Below are 16,961 nucleotides of genomic sequence, written 5' to 3'. Positions count from 1 at the left end.
TGGCCGGACAAACGTTCTAGGGCCGGACAAACCCCTCGGGCTCAACTCCCCCGTATCGGTAATTTGGATAGGCGGGAGAAGGGCTCTTGGCTGCCGAAGAAAAACGGCTAACGGCCCGATACTAGTTGGTATCCAGGGTAAAGTTTTGTATGAAGGGAAGATTTCATTGGTTGGTAACTTGTGTCCAGCTACATACATTTTGTACGACCGACAAACTTCAGGCTTGTGCTGTCGGTCATCACGTGACTATCGTTCCCAAGCATAGGTGACATGTACCCTGGGGACGAGTCCGACACGTCACGGGACAGCGGTCGTCGACAGCGATCCCAGACATCTAGCCAATACCATCAAAAAATGTACCTTTTTCGACTTTAACACAGGTATGTCGGGTTCTTGACCATAACAACATTAAAGAGTACGTTCTTGCGGCGCTACCTACAACAATAGTTTCCGTAAAAAATTGCAAAGCTGAACTTTATTGTAAACTTTCAGCACAGCTTTAAGAGTGGGTGTGCCTCGTTTCCGGGTACAGGAATAAATATAACAACTGCAGAAGTCCCAGAAAACTTTGACATTTCGAAGCACCTGTTATACTTTTGCCCTCAAATCGTCTTCACGACCATCTGAAGATTTGTCTCTTCGTATTTCGTTGACCAAACTCAACCTAGACTTTACATATATTCATGGAAACGTTCAAGTCCTGACCGTATTATGATACTTCCGCGTTTGTCGTCTTTAATACTTATGCAATGTATTATGTATGGATTTTTTTTCCACAGATCTGAGGCAATATGGAAAACCTACAATGGACAGGGACAAACATGGGTAAGTCAGCACTCGTAGTCTTAGCATACAGAGTTTTGAATTATGACAAAAGTTAATTGTCTTAAGGTTATTCATCTGAGTTTAAAACTAAGCAATTTATTCGTATGAATTTCACATATGAGCAATGTGAAATTCTCAATCTCGTATGGAATGGCCAGTACACAACATGTTAACTTTATACATTTTAGTACTGCTTAGCAAAAAAAGTAGTCATTCTTTCTATGAAATAGTATGAGTAAAGATTGAAAGAGTCTTTAATACACCATTGACTGTCAGACTCTGAGGCTTTTTGGCAACGCCTCAGGGACAAGCCTAATAGTATGATTTGAGTCAGTCTTCATGAGTCAGGACTTCTCTTTTGCAAAATGACTGTTATTGTACACGAATGTATAGTGAATATCTGTTTGTCCTCAGAAGTACTAGTAGATTGTCCCCAGTATAGGCCTCAGAGGCATATGTTTACACCAGAAGTAATATAAAGTTTTGAGATAACAAACACAACAACAATAAGTGGGCAGTACCACTGAACTCCATAAACAACAGCCATGTTGTTTTAGTGAGAGCAAAATAAACTGCAATACCTTGTATGATTTTTATGACCCCAAATAGAACACATGAAATGATCACAAGGACATACAATATTGCATATGATACATTTATTTTACATCTAAAATAGTTACATGCTACATGTATATGATGTTTGATGACCCACCTGCTCCTGTATATGGTGTGATAACTGGCAGTCTTGTCAGTTGATATAAAAACCTCATAAACCCATGATAACAGTCTTCCAAGACTGGACTGCCAATGATAATACTATTATTTATTATCATATAGCCAGGTGAAGTTGACCAATCAGAAGGCTCCATTCCACATTCCTTATGACGCCGTAATGTCACAAATAGACTCAAAATCGGGTATTTATTCATCCCAATCCATACATTAAACAACCCAAATAATCACCCCAGAACAGGGCTCTAGTTCTAAAAAATCCAAAAATAACTTTAGTTGTGTTCCAATGACCTCGGCTGACTCCCATAAGAACACCTGTTCCCTGCCTGTGACCCAGATAGAAGACATAGAACGTGAACTCTACCCAGTGACCTCAGGTGACTCCAGAGGGAAATATGTTCTATGTTCTATTCAGCATGTGCATTGTATCACTTACTGCATCAGTTTGGATAGACTATCGTGTAAGCTATATGATAATAGTGTTAATGTCCCGCCCTTTCTCGGTGAATATGGTGTGATAAAGCCTTGTCAGTTGCTATAACCACCTCATAAAGCCACCTCGTTCGCTGCGCTCACTTGGTGGCTTTATTCTGTGGTTATAGCAACTGACAAGGCTTTATCACACCATATTCACCTCGGGGCGGGACATTAACCCTTAATTAATAGCAACTGATAAGGCCTTATCATACCATATACACGGGTCATTATCCCTTAATTATCATATAGCCAGGTGGCATTGACCAATCAGAAGCCCCGTTTCTTATTGGATATGACGCCATAGTGTCATAGCATGTTACAAGTATCATCTCAGGAGGTCTTTATTTCATAAGTGGTTCTTTGTTACAAGATACATGTAAATTAAAGACCACTTGACCATTATGGGAGTAAACCATTATGCAGAGGGAGACTACTCTTTTTGCTATTAAACATTTGAAGCATGTTTCCTTGTTGAATAGAAATGTTTGCAGCCTTGGCATCAACTAATTCTTAAAATAATTCATAACAAAATGAAGACCATGTCAATACATGTGAATTTTGAGGTCCCCCTTTGAGCAGAAGAAAAGAAAACATATTTTGCACCACCCCCAAAATTAGTAAATTATTTCTTGAAACATCCAAATGACCTGACTTTAAATGGAAGACTCACGCTATTCTATTGGCCCCAGATAAACCCAAATGTTCTATTGAACTCAAATGAACCCTGGTAAAACAGGTAAAAAGATCACACTCAAGGGCATACAATGGACAACACAATGTCAAACTAACTAACTTAACAATGTAGCAAACCTCCGCAGTGTATTATAAGGCCTGCATGTTTACAAATTGTAGGCTTGGCATGAACAAACTTGGTCAGCATTACTGCGGTAGCATTGGTCAGGTTTGCATCTTCCCATTCATGTTGGTCCTTGTTGTCTCCCACAGGTCCTAGTGAAAGACAAAAAAAAACAGAGTCAAAATTTGTTTCGGAAAGTAATATTCCATTACTGCATTGTCCGTTGCTTGATATGTCGAACACAAACCAGGGTCATGTAAATCAGTCAACCGTATTGGCTGGGGTGTTAATGTATTTAACTTCACCTCTTGTGAGATCATTATTCACCACTGATGAGGTTATTGCTAATTAGAAATGAGGATTTCTGATTAGTTGAAGTCTTCTGGCAATATGATAATGACAGTTGTTGTCTTTTAAAAAAGACTTGTCTAAAAGATTATGATAATTGTTCCTAGATTCATAACATAATACCCATTTTCCCCACAGATCAGTCTGCAGTCTTGCTGGTCCATACTGAGTATGGCACAGATAAAGTTGGAAGCTCATTCTTAAACAGACAGGCGGTAGAAACAATCAGGGAACGTGAACCAGACATACCAGTCTTCAGTACTGTTTTACAAGCAACACAAGATGACAAACAGGATGCACAACAAGATGGAGTGGAACTGTTACTGCCTAAACTTGAGCCAGGTGACCCAAGGACTGACCCGTCACCAGACTGGCTGACATTTGATCATCGCTCCAAATACCCACATCTTCCTTCAAAGGTCAAGAGCATTGTGGGGCATGCTGATGTCACAAGTAGAGCAGCACTCAACATAAAAGAGGATCGCTGCCCAGAAGCAAAAGTCATCCTCATTCATAACGACATATCAGATGATACACAGGGAAATAACTCTGCCTTTCAAAATGCACAAGAAGCTGATGTGGTCTTCTCTGTTGGAAATATGACATTTGACCACTTTGAGAACCAGTTCAGAGCTACGCCTGTTGACAAACAACCTAAGCATTTTGAATTTCTTCCAAGACCATCCAAGATCTTTGAGCACACAAAAGCAAGCTACAAAGACACAAAGACAATGGTGGTTCTGTCCATTGGTAGGGTGAAGAGTGTTGACAATCTGAAGGGGCATGACCTTGTTGCTAATGCCACAGACATTGTTGCTGTAAAACGGAACATGGAGTGTCGTATGAGGGGAATCATTGAAGAAGGCTGTCTGACAAGTCATAAGGACATTCTTCAGACACATTTCAGGACAAAAAATTTGAAGCCCACCCTTCTTCCCTATGGAACACTGAAGGAACTTCACAATGACATGTTGAAGGCCCATCTTGTGGTGATACCTTCCGAAGATGAACCGTTCGATCTTGTTGGACTGGACGCCATCGCTGCAGGAATTCCTGTCCTCGTGTCAGATAAATCTGGACTGGCAGACTTCATGAATAAGATATCGATAGAGTTTTACCATTCCACTGTGCCAATGGAAGGAAATAAGGAGGGCAATGTAAAGCAATGGGCCAGGTGCATCGAACAAGTACTGAGTCATTGTGAAGCTGAGTTTGAAAGAGCAGCAAGATGCAGGGACAAGCTTCTGTCTTCAAAGTACTGGGAAGAGTCTCATCAGCAGCTCATTGACAGCTGTTTACAGATGGGTGAGTCACTACTGCTTGCATATCCTGGATAAAAACAGTTGATAGAAATTGTTATTATCTGTTATTTTACATGTGCTGATCATTACCTTTGTCGAGAAGGTTGCCGGTATACATATAGAATACAACACGGGGTATTCCGTATCGCCCGAGGTATCGGCCCGACCGTGGGTCGGATCGCGGGAGGGCCGGGACCGAGGGCGATGCGGAATACACCTTGTTGTATTTTATTCATATCATACCCACCCAAGAAAACACGCCTTTCAATGCAAGATGAGCCAAAAGTTGGTGCCACTAAACCCTAAAATGCAACATCAATTCCAACGTCCGGATTCTGTATTCGAATTTTCGAAAGGGGCGCACGCGGTTAGGGCGAAACGCGTTCGAATCGTTTTATGGAAGCCATGGAAGCGTTCGATAACGGGTTCCGGACCGGGCCGTGGTCTGGAACCCGTTATCGAACGTTATCGCGGCCTGGGTATGATATAAATGTAGGTACACCATGTATAATATAATGGGTATACTAGTAAACATTATCAATGAATTAACTGGTTATAATGGTTAACTTGGGGCATGGGTGCAAGCTAAGTATCATTGTCATATTGATGATATTTGGTAGATAGGTTGGGTTTGGGTCAAGGTCAATTATGGGTAATCTAGCATGTCTGTGCAGTACTGCAGCAGCAGTGTACATGAGTATGATATCTGGTGTTGTGGACATGCTATGGTCTTGATTTTTTTAGTAGGATATAGATGTCTGAGCCATGCGAAACAGCTGCTTTTTTCAAACTGCTTTATTAACGGAATTTAACTAGACAAGATACATGTAACTTTTGCTGTTGTGACTCTTTTGGTTTACTTTGTTGGTAAGATGGGGTGGGGAATATTCAAGATTAAGTTTGATTATGGGCATTCTAGCTGCTTTGCAAGGTACTGCAGAGGCACTTTCAGGTTTGGAATGTCTGTACAGTGGTTTGTCCTGAAAACTAGGTCAAGGTCAGTAGGTAATGGCTAAATACTAATAACAGTCAAAGAAGGTATGAGATCTTTCACAGACTACATGTAGTTATATATACATGATTGTATCTTTGTCATTTAGGTGACAAAGCACAGCAAACATCTGAAGTTGAAGTCCAGACACAAAGTGCACCAGTACATGTAGAAGAATCCATTCCAGACAGGAAACCATTGGAATCAGGTATGATTAATTATGAGCAACATACTCTTCAGGATGGTTTGGTAGGCACACACCAGTCCTTTTTCTGTGCATGGTAGTGGGCAATAAAAAAGTGACAAAAAGGTTAAGGGTTTCAGGTTTGAGTTCACATTTTTGCTAATCTGTGAAATTACAACTACTAACTTGGCTGAAGAGTGTACTAGAAGTGTATTTTGGGAGAAAATTGATTTTGGACCCAAGCCTTATGTATTTCTGGATATTCCTCTGCCTTTTAAAAAAGTTACGCATTCTATGCACCTTTGATGTATTATAATTTTCTTTACAAATTTCTTTATAATACATTATTCTTTCCAACAATATCAGTTATTTTGGTGTCTAAATTATACTTATAGCATATGGGTTTAATTCCAGTGAAAATGTCCAATTTTATTCATCATTTTTCATCAGAAAATCCTTTTTTCTCCTAAAAATGTACTAACATTTGAAAAGTTAAAGAAAGTTAAATTCTGTTGTTCTTGTATTGAGAAGGATATCTTTACCATACATGTACACATTTTTGGGCTTCAGAATTATTTTCTGAAAGAGATGGTTGCTACATTGTGAGTGTGCAGAATCAAATTGAGACCCAAAATGAACTGGGGATAATTTTTTAAATTTCCAGTACATCAGTCTGACACATGTGTACTGTATACCTGGAGAGAGTTCTGTCCTAAACATACTGACCAGCGCCTGACGTTCTACTGCCAACCCTGTGCCAAGCTCATCTGCCGAGACTGCACCATTACCGAGCACCGCCCAGGACTGAACCACGACCCACAGGACCTCAGTGATGTCACACAGAAGTTCAAGGCTGAACTGCAGATGTTAGTGAGGCAAACCCAGGATACAGCTGACACTTTGACAAAAACTAAAGCAACTGTTGATGAAGAACTCACAAGCATCACAACAAACTGTCAAACAGTTAAAAAAGAAATGCTGCAACATTTTGCACAACTGAATGCAAAACTACAAAATGCAATGCAAGAACTTACAGACAGGCTAGAGAAGATGGAAAAGACCCAAAAGGAAGCGCTCTTTGCAGAGATTAAAGTCTTGGAGGAGACTTCCAAATCCACAGAAGATGAACTTAAGTTCTGCAGAGATGTTCTTGCTCGAGATAATGATGTAGAAATCCTCACACTTGGACAGCAGCTAGAAAATAGGCTTAAGGTTTTAAGTGCAAAGAAGATCTCACATGGAGGATTGAAAGAGCAGGTATCATTTCAGCCTAAGACAGAGATGTTCACATGCAATTTAGGGTCTCTTTCAGTGTGCAATACAAGTATTCTAGTCACAATCCTCCCCGTAGAAAGCCTGCCAACTACTGTCATCTTTACACCACAGGAAGGCCAAGTTCAGGGAACTCCACAAGTCACAGTCACCTCCCCTGTGGGGCAGTGTGCCAGATTAGACACTATAGAAACCAGTGAGGGGGTGTTTGAGGCAGTCTGGAGGCCACAAACATCAGGGAAGCATGAGGTGGGGGTGACTACAATAGGAGGGGCTGGCACTACAGGGGGTGGGGTGAGTTTGTGTTCCCCTCTCACTGTAGATGTGAACAGTAACAACCCTGTGCTAAGTTTTGGGCAGGAGGGAAGCCAGCAGGGGCAGTTTAACAGACCTACAGATGTAGCAGTCAGTGGGGACAGGCTATATGTGGCTGATGCTTGGAACCAGCGTGTTCAGGTGTTCGACCTGAGTGGGAACTTAGACTTCTCATTTCATACAACTGCAAACCCAGTATCAGTTGCAGTTCATACTGATGGCACCATAGTGGTGAGATCTGGGAAAGAAGTGATGGCATTTTCCCCATCAGGAAAACTGCTGCACAAATTTTCTTTATGTGAAAATTGCATAAATCCTTTTGGCCTGGCAGTTCAGAGGGACGGGAGGGTTCTTGTAGCTGATCGAGGTAAACACAGCATTTTCCTGTTTGAGGCAGATGGGACACTGGTGAAACAGATGGGAGGGCAGGGGAAGGGGGAGGGACAGTTTGACTTGCCCTGTTTTGTCTGTGTGGATGAAGAAGACAACATCATTGTAGCAGAAAAAGACAACAGCCGTGTTCAAGTGTTTGACAAGAATTTTAACTTCCAACACAAGTTTGGTCAGAAAGGTAGACAGCCACAGAACATGTGGGACCCTACAGGGGTGTCAGCTGACAGCAAGGGGAACATAGTTCTGGGAAACATTGGAATGGAATCTAATGTAGGTGGTGTACAATATGGCAAGAAGCTTCAGGTGTTCCGCCCAGATGGCACCTGGGTGTCCACCATTAGCAGTGAGGGGGACAAACTGAGCAAACCCCATGGGGTGGCTGTGACAGAGGATGGACATCTGTTTGTAGCTGATCCAAAAGACCACTGTATCAGGAAGTACAGATACATGTGAGGGACTTGCGTTTTTCTGAGTTGAAGACAAAAATCATCAAATTGTAAGATAAATGGGCTACGTCACTATGTAGACTAATTTAAGAAAGACCATTTTATTGACCATGTAATTTGTAGAAAATGTTTTTTTTTCATACAGGGTTTATAAGTTAAGCTTTCCTAGTGATAGAGAAGACAAAACATATTGGTCATGAGTTAGCTAGTAGAAGAGCTTTGAATGAAAGCCCATCCATGTTGGTAGATTTATCCATACTGTAAGTTGTAGAATTTATAAAGCTATGTTCCAACACAAAAAAAAAACTCAACATGATTTTCAGTCAATCTCGATCTGCCCTCTCGGGTGCATGATGATATCCTACCATCCTATCTACATCAAGAACCTTTCAGAAGCTCTATGGAGAATTTGCAGTGCTCATACATGGTATTAAAACATGTTTCAAACCAACCTGGACATTAAGACAGTTGTTATTGGTACCTAAGTAAAGACAAGACTACTGTAGATCCCCAAAAGAACAGAAGTGTGGGATGATCGATATACAGACTACAGTGTGCAGGACAGAATATCAGAGGACACAGCACTCAAGAGACTTACATTATACATGGGGGAAAGGGAAGGGTCACTCAAAACTAGATTCTCAGAACAGAGATGCATGCCCCAGTTCTACTATGTCTGAAATGTCACAACATACTAGTACATATCAAGTTAACATTTACAATTGTAAGTTATGACATAATACACAAGGTTCTAACCAGGAAAGGGCAATATGATGTACAAAATGTATTCTTTGGGAAGCACATGTACATTAGTATTGGGAAATAGTTAATGTATATGTGCAGAAATACAAGACGTGGTTTTTTTACTGACGAACATTTTTGTCTATTGTTGTTCCAGGAAATTCCGTCACTTTTAGTGCTACATTAATTTTGGCATTATGTGGCCATTTGAATAGAGTGGTTAATGCAAAACAATATAGTTACACATATTAACTCTAAAAATACACATATTAACGTATATACACATATTAACTTTAAACATACACATATCAACTTAACATGTACATTGTAGTAACCTGTGAGGGTCATTGTATGTACTAAAACTTCTTCACTTGAGGCAACAAAATGTCAGCACAGATTTAAACTTGCAAAGAAATATTGTGACTTAAAAAAAGTATCATACACAAGATTGTCCATATTATACTATAATTTGATATGGGACAATTTTGAAGTGGTCCAGCAAAACACTCTGACACATGTATACTATAACCTTTGCCAAGAAGGTTAATATGTTTTAAGCAGCGTTTGTGTGTGTGTGTCAGTGTATGTGTGTATTTGTGCATGTCTGTAAATTCGATAACTCGAGAAGGCTTATAAATGGATTGTCTAATGATATTTAATAGGTGGGTAGGTCTTGATGAGACGTAGAAATTATTAGATTTTGGGTCCCCTGGCAGCTTGTTACTCGTACTGCAGCAGATATCGTATGATCTAGACATGCTAAGGTCACGAAATATGAATGGGAGGTACATGTAGCTCTTGTACTGGGGAGTTTGGGTCCCCTAGCGGCTTGCTCTGGAACTGCAGGAATGAGAGAAGCATCTATTAGGCAGATGTTGATTATGTATTATTTGCATAATTGGGCTATTTGAAAGTTAAGTGAAGGTGTACATCATTAAATATAACTTATTCAAATAAGGACCTCATTTACATTATTTATGAGGAGATGATAGAATGGCTTTCTTTGTTAAGATAAGGCCACATCAATTTAATTTCTTGGTTAACAGATTTTTCTAGAAAAATAATGGAGCAGGCGGGCGAAAAAAAATAAAAACAGGCCTAGGCATCGTATTATGGCCCAAAATGGTACGATAGGAGCCATGAAGTCAACACACCAGGCTGGTTCAAAATTTCAACCATGAATTTTGAACTTTTAATGATACCATTGCATTGAAAGATGGAATAACTGTAACAACCAGGATGAAAACGTCTGTTTTCAACTGTTCAGGGCAAAATATGAGCATTTTGCAGTTGATTCTGGATTTTTATTTTATTTGCAAATCAGAAATAAATGAAGCGGTGAATCCGTTAACCAAGAAATTAAACTGGTGTGCCCTAAGGCTGTTTTTTGGTGGAGAATATGATCAACAGATATAATTCATGCAAATGAGGATCCTATTCACATAATCAGGAGGAATAATCTTTACTTTGTCAGTCATAAAGATTAACATCATTTGGCGAAGGCATGAGATCGTGGAACTCTAGTTTTAAATTATCATCATTCTTATAACCCCTTATCTATACAGTCAGATGTTGACTCATGTGCAAGTCAATCATCCATGTATACTAACTTCTTCTCTGTTGATCTTATGTTTTATGAAGCTAGTACAGAAACTCTTGATTAGCTTCATTCCATTGTAGCACTTTATCAAAGACTTGTGCTAGCCCTTGTTTTTTGAGTAATTACTATATGTTAGGTTGTATTCTACATTAGGTCTTATTGAACACATTCATTTTATTGTTTGATTTTTTTGTTTGTACTTTGCCATACATTGTACCTTGTGCAATTATCGTGTAATAAAATACCTGAGGTACCACCCCAATCGTGGGTCAGATGGCCAAAGGGAGTCATCTGACCCGCAAGAGGGCTAGTACAGAGGGTGATGCAGAATACACCCCATAGTGTTGTATAATAATTATGGCTTCACCAACACCACATAGTGGTGTGGTGAAGACATGTTGTTTTTCCTCATGTTTCTTCTTCTCCTGCCATTTCTTTAAATGGATGAAAGGAAATTACATGGTCAAGCTTTTTCATGATGTGTAATATATTGAAATTAATAAAGAAACAACAAAAATATGACCTAACAAACTTTTGTGCCAAGTTATATATATAGTGAGAGTCATTAAATAAGGTCAGAGAAAATATTAAGTTAAACTTTTGTTCAGGTGTTACTCAGCCTGCTGGAGCCCAGAAGAGAAAGAGAAGTTCAGCCTCTATTGATGAGACTGAGGGCAGTAAAGCCTTAAAAACAGGTGAGCACAGGTTGCTAATTCTTCTGCTAAGTAAAGGAATCATTATAAAGTGCATATACATGTAGTATGAAGTAATACAGTGCACAAAACGTATCCTTCCCATGCATGCAATAGCTTTAATTTATATCTATACATGTATACTAAAGGTTTTGAAGTAGACTTGTATTCAAGTATCAAGTTTACTATAAACAATAATTGCAACTTCATTTACATTTTCTTTCAATTTGATACATGTACAGATGAGAACAGAAGCAGGGAAGCTGTGGAGCTAGGTAAGACTTATGGTAACATTTGTCAATAAAACAAACATCAAAAATCAGTTGACAGTAAGTCAGCAACCTCGCTGAAGTATCTTTTCTAATTTGCAGTTGATTGACTGAGTAGCAACAGTAGTGTTACTTAATTTAGTGAGATACAATCATGTATTATCAATTTTTGTTCAACTGTTCTATTGATGGAATACAGCTTAGGATTGCTAAATGACAACTACAACATACAACTTAATGCATGTAATATGAAAAGGCTACTTTTAACCCGTGAGGAAAGATTGTGTCTTGGAACACATTTTAAAATGCTAAATTTCAACTTTTTATTATACATGGAATATTGTCATCTTAATTTTCTTTTTTTTTTCTGAATTCCTAACTTTACTTTTTTTTACAGATCAGAAAATAAAGCTGTTTATAAGAACAAAAAGCACTATATTGCTGAGTGAGACAATTCTTCTTGATAAACTGAAAGACATGATTAAGAAAGATGTACAAACTGATGTATTCTATGAAAGAATGGAAAGATTCAGCCAGTTATTAATCTCTGAGGTAGAAAATGTAATAGATGAGAGAATTAAGTGAGAAAGGAAAGGAGACTATCCTACAATTCATCAATGAGCTATTTACAACAGAGGTGTTGTACAATCATGAAAGATTCATAGACACAATGCAAACATTGGATCAACTAAAAGCTAAAGGAAGATCTGTAAAGGATGTGTTCTGTGTGAGTTGAGGTTCCACTGTCTGATTTAGTGTCTATGTAAGAAACAGGAGGAGCCGATAAAAACCCACTGGTCCCGGGCTGGGGTTCGAACCAACAACCTCCCAGACCCCAGTCAGACACTCTAACCGCTCGGCTGAAAAGGTCTAGACCCGTTTGCCAGATCTGTTGGTAGCGCCTATAAACCCCCCACTGTTACATCTATGCTATGCAACATAATAATAAATTATGCTATGTTGATTTCTTTTACCTGCAAGTCAATTCTATGTTTAGTCCACAATAGCTAAAAGAACCTTTACCTTACTGCTTAAACATATCTGAAAAATCAGTTGTATCTAAACTTGCATTTTATAAATTTGTTGAAAATTTGGACCATGTTCAGGTACTGAGGCACATCAGCCTGCACAAGTCCAGAAAAGAAAGAGAGAGACAGATGAGACTGAGGACAGTAACGAAGACAGGAAAGCTGTGAAGTTTGGTAAGATTGAAGGCAGGGCTCGAAATTCATTTTTAGGAATAGGTGCACCATTTTTTGGGTGTGCCATATAAGATAAAATGAATAGAATGTCAGCAACAACTAATTATGTTTCATTTCTAAAGAAAAGTGCTATGACAATGATTTTATTATTTTTCCGACACTTGTTCAGAATATATTGTACTTAACCTACTTAAATCAACAAAAATATCAGTGCACCCACAGAAAAATATTGGGTGTACAGCTGCAAATTTGGGCCAGTATTTCGAGCCCTGGAAGGCACTGTTACAGTATTTGACAGAAAAGAAACAAAATTACTTGAATTGTTCAAAGAAACCTGTGCCTTCATTTGCACAAAAACAATAAAAGGGGTAGAAACTTTAGGAACTGTTGAATGATTTATCTTTGATATATATATATATATATATATATATATATATATATATATATATATATATATATATATATATATACATACATATACAAGTAAAGGGAGAAGAAACACTTCTGAAACAAAACAGGAAATATTTCATGACTCATCACATTGATTAGAATACATCACTACAGTCTTGCCATGAGAGCTTAACTTAAAATAAGAATCCATGCAAAACTTTGTCTTTTTTTTCAGATCAGCAAGTTAAGCTGTCTATAACACTAGCAGACAGTATTTCCTTGGAAGGAAAAACAATTCTCCTCAGTAAGTTAGAAGTTATGATCACAAAAGATGTACAGAGCGAGGCAGTATTCAATGAAAGAATGAAGATGTATAAACAGTTGAAGTCTGAAGTGAAAGATAACACAGTTAGTGAAAAAGGAAAGAAGACCCTTTTAAACATTATAAATGAGCTATTCACAAGAACTGTGTTGCATGATGAGCAAAGGTTCAAAGAGACAATGAAAAGACTTCACATGTTAAAGGCTGAAATAAGGGAGCTCTGTGAAGGATGTGTTCTCTGTAAGCTGAGGTTCTACCATAGGGACATTCAGGTAGAGTTTGTGTCAGCTTGTAGAGATGGGAGTCTGTCAGCCATCCTGACTGAGGAGTACATCAGCCAGGAGTTGGTGGAGATATGTGGAGGGATGCCACTCCATGTGCACATTGAGGTTGATGAGGCAGACTTTCAAAGGGGAGCAGATATGTCCCATGGTGGTGAGGAATGTAGAAATATTTTAGGTTTATGTCATATACCTATCACCTGGGCCATGTGGGTGTTCTGGACCAGTCTTTATCTTAGGCCACAACAACTTCATTTTATGGATAACATCCTCTGAAGACCCCCAAACTAGTGTGCGCGGGCGAATAAAAAAAATTCCGGTCAAAAATAAAATGCTACTAAACCACAGGAATACAAAGCTGGTATTGTGAATTTGCAGCTGTACATATGCGACGTATACGACAAGCCGGCACATGCTAGCTATAGCTTCTTGCACAATTAATGAATCGGCAGAGTTCTCGAGTCGCGGAGATTTGGAAGTCTGGGTGCCATCCTCCATAGTTACCACCGGCTACGTAACTACGATGGACTACCCGGAGGCAGGCAAGAGCCTCGGAGGACGTGATCTTTTTTTTTTTCAATACGCGCGCAGATGTGACATCCATAAAGTTAAGTTGGTGTGGTCTTAGTGCATCTCACAAGCTTCTACATTACATGCCTTAATGGGCTTAATTTTCGAATAAGACTGCTCTTAATGCATGTCGCTGTAGAATGTTCTTGTAATTTTTGTTTGTTGCTGGCACAATAAAATACAACTGTTACAGTGAATTCCGCATGACCCTTGGAGACTGCTAGTTCCTTGGGTATCATATATATTGTACATTACCATGATGAGCCACTGGAAGAAAATTATGAAAAAACAGACATCGCCTTACTGACAACAGGTACAAGATAATCAGTCAACCATCTGAGTTTTCGTTATCGCGACTTTGCATACATAATTTCAAAGATATATTTGTCTGACATTATATTTCTTGCCTTTAGAAACCCCTTCACATAACCATGGCCAGTCAACACACACTGTGGACCAGACAGCTGCACTTACAGCTGACAGTCAGCAGATGGAGCTTCTGCAACAGGATCCTACAACTGGCACCACAAGTCCAGGATTTGGTTAGTACATTGTAAAAAATGTTTCTCTCTAAGGCTACACTTATTTTATCATTACTCTTGTGAAGGAGGTCAATGACCTTCGACAGAGTATTGAAATCAAACACGTCTGCACATTTACACTTAAAACTCACAATCCCTTTGCTGCATTGGTGTGCAATTTAGAATGTCTTCTACTACATGTAGTATACACGAGATGATTCACATTTGTACACCATAGCAGTATGCATACATTATGTACATATGTTTGTAGGAGTGTTTTTTGAAATGCATGTACGGGTATTACATTTTTTTAAATTTACAACAAATATACCTTTAAAAAATGTATATTTCACAGAACACCCCTATCTTCAGGGACAGTGGTCATTAATCTTGTTGGCTTTTCTGGATGTGCCTTGAAGGGTTTTCTCAAAGCAGATGTTGAGTTACATGTTGTTTTATTGCTCCTTGTCTAAAAGAAATGGAAGTGCTTCAAATCTAAAAGAAATGAACTTTGTTGACAACATTGGAAAATGTTTTGATTATTATTATAAATGACAGCCTCTACCACAATGATAAATGCATTCGCTGGCCTGTTACAAAGCAGATGGCACCCTGTCTGAGCCTAAGCCGAGGCGAACAGTTTATTTCAGAAGCCGCTTTGTAGGCAAAAAAAAAGGTGACTTGCGCAACGGGCAACCTCGCGTTTCCCACAAGTCCCACACAGAAAATATGACTTGTGTGTAAAAGTGGGTATTTCGAATCCTGTCTAATAATGTATTACAAATCACAATCATTATGATGAAGCGTCATTTGCTTCTTAATGGATTAATTCATGTATTTTTCACAAACAGCAGAATCTGGTCGCCCATGTTCACAGTATTTGAGGCTATGTAGGATGCATTACTGATGTTTGCATAATGCCTACCTAGATATTCATTCATATTCCATCAGATAATCAGGAGACTACAGATTATGAAGAACCTGGTGAAAAAGATGTGCCACCGGAGATCTCAGAACTGGTCTCACTGGGCATCAGGGAACTGGAACAACTGATGGGAAAACCCAGGAAGAAAATGTTCTCAGTGAGCTCTCGGTCATCTGGGTATCAAACAGGCCCTTCTGGAACAGGAGCCAACAGACAGTTCTCATATACAGGTAGGGGTATGCTAAATATATAACGTTATAATATTGCCTAACAACTTTAGTGATCTATGCACGAAAATCTATGTGACATTTAGGATAATAGAGACAATCATAATTTAATTTTGCATGCCTGTATCTGTTTGTAGCAGGACCTTTAGAATGCATTATTGAAGCATCATATATATATACTAGTAACTACATGGACAATGTCATGTAACTATTGTATTATGCAAATATCAGAAAGTATCCCATGATGGCTGTGATTGAATGTCAAATGACATGATAATAGAAAGAGAAGGCATCAAGTAACACATACTCCTTAATACATAATACTAAGTATGTCATCATCGACCTCTACAACTCAAAACACAAAATCAGTTGAGTGAAAACTGTTGTTTTTTTAACTAGGTGAGATTGATACCATGGACACACTGGAGGTCAAAGGTCTCCTTGCTGAACTCAACACACCTGTGGTAAAGCAAGACAAGGCACAACAGTTTGACCTGTACTGTCAGATAGGAGATCTCTACAGGACAAAACTACACAACTCACAGTCAGCTCTGCAGTATTACCAGAACATGTTAAAGTGTTCTCAGGAACTGTCAGAAGACACAAAGCAAGCCAAGGCCTACAACAGACTAGGTTTAACATGTGATATCTTAGGTTTGCAACAGGAAGCCTTTAGATACCACGAGAAAGCTCTGGCTATCTATAGAGTAGAAACCAAAAATGAAACTAATATTTGTGTAGCTTACAAAAACCTGGCCTCATCATTAGCACTGTCAGGTCAAGTGTCAGATGCAAAAAGTAACTATGAATCAGCCTTGGCTGTTGCCATGGAGACAGGAAACAAGACTGAACAGACGGACATTTACTGTAAGCTGGGTGATTTACACAGGGAACAGCTACATGAACCACAGGAATCACACAAGTACTACACAGAGATGTTGGCACTAGCCAGGGACTTGGGGAGGAAGGACAGGGAGGGGCTGGCTTACAACAGACTTGGGCTGGTCCATTACAACATGGGGGAGCACGAGGAAAGTCTGGAGTGGTACAAGAAGGACCTGAAGATGAGAGAAGAAAGTGGAGACAAGACTGGACAGATAATAGCACATCAAAACATAGCTGATTCCTACAAGGCACTAGG

At 39.1% G+C, this 16,961-nt stretch overlaps 1 protein-coding gene across 1 annotated transcript in view; it reads left to right on the top strand.

Moving 5' to 3' along the window:
- The first annotated feature begins 287 nt into the window (after nucleotides 1-287).
- Nucleotides 288-16,961, top strand: part of LOC109471762 — a 28,836-nt gene continuing 12,162 nt past the window's right edge. The window contains exons 1-10 of the mRNA XM_019771117.1: nucleotides 288-380; nucleotides 780-825; nucleotides 3,317-4,483; nucleotides 5,580-5,678; nucleotides 11,030-11,116; nucleotides 12,489-12,584; nucleotides 13,210-13,217; nucleotides 13,542-13,731; nucleotides 15,620-15,823; nucleotides 16,220-16,953. Coding sequence (XP_019626676.1) covers nucleotides 792-825; nucleotides 3,317-4,483; nucleotides 5,580-5,678; nucleotides 11,030-11,116; nucleotides 12,489-12,584; nucleotides 13,210-13,217; nucleotides 13,542-13,731; nucleotides 15,620-15,823; nucleotides 16,220-16,953 — 2,619 coding nt within the window. The 5' untranslated portion in view covers nucleotides 288-380; nucleotides 780-791. The remainder of the gene's footprint in view (nucleotides 381-779; nucleotides 826-3,316; nucleotides 4,484-5,579; nucleotides 5,679-11,029; nucleotides 11,117-12,488; nucleotides 12,585-13,209; nucleotides 13,218-13,541; nucleotides 13,732-15,619; nucleotides 15,824-16,219; nucleotides 16,954-16,961) is intronic.

Source organism: Branchiostoma belcheri, unplaced genomic scaffold (genome assembly GCF_001625305.1).
Source record: "Branchiostoma belcheri isolate BF01 breed outbred unplaced genomic scaffold, Haploidv18h27 scaffold259, whole genome shotgun sequence".
NCBI lineage: Eukaryota > Metazoa > Chordata > Leptocardii > Amphioxiformes > Branchiostomatidae > Branchiostoma > Branchiostoma belcheri.
Note: the sequence above shows the minus strand (reverse complement) of the source record. Positions and strands in the feature narration are given on the sequence as shown.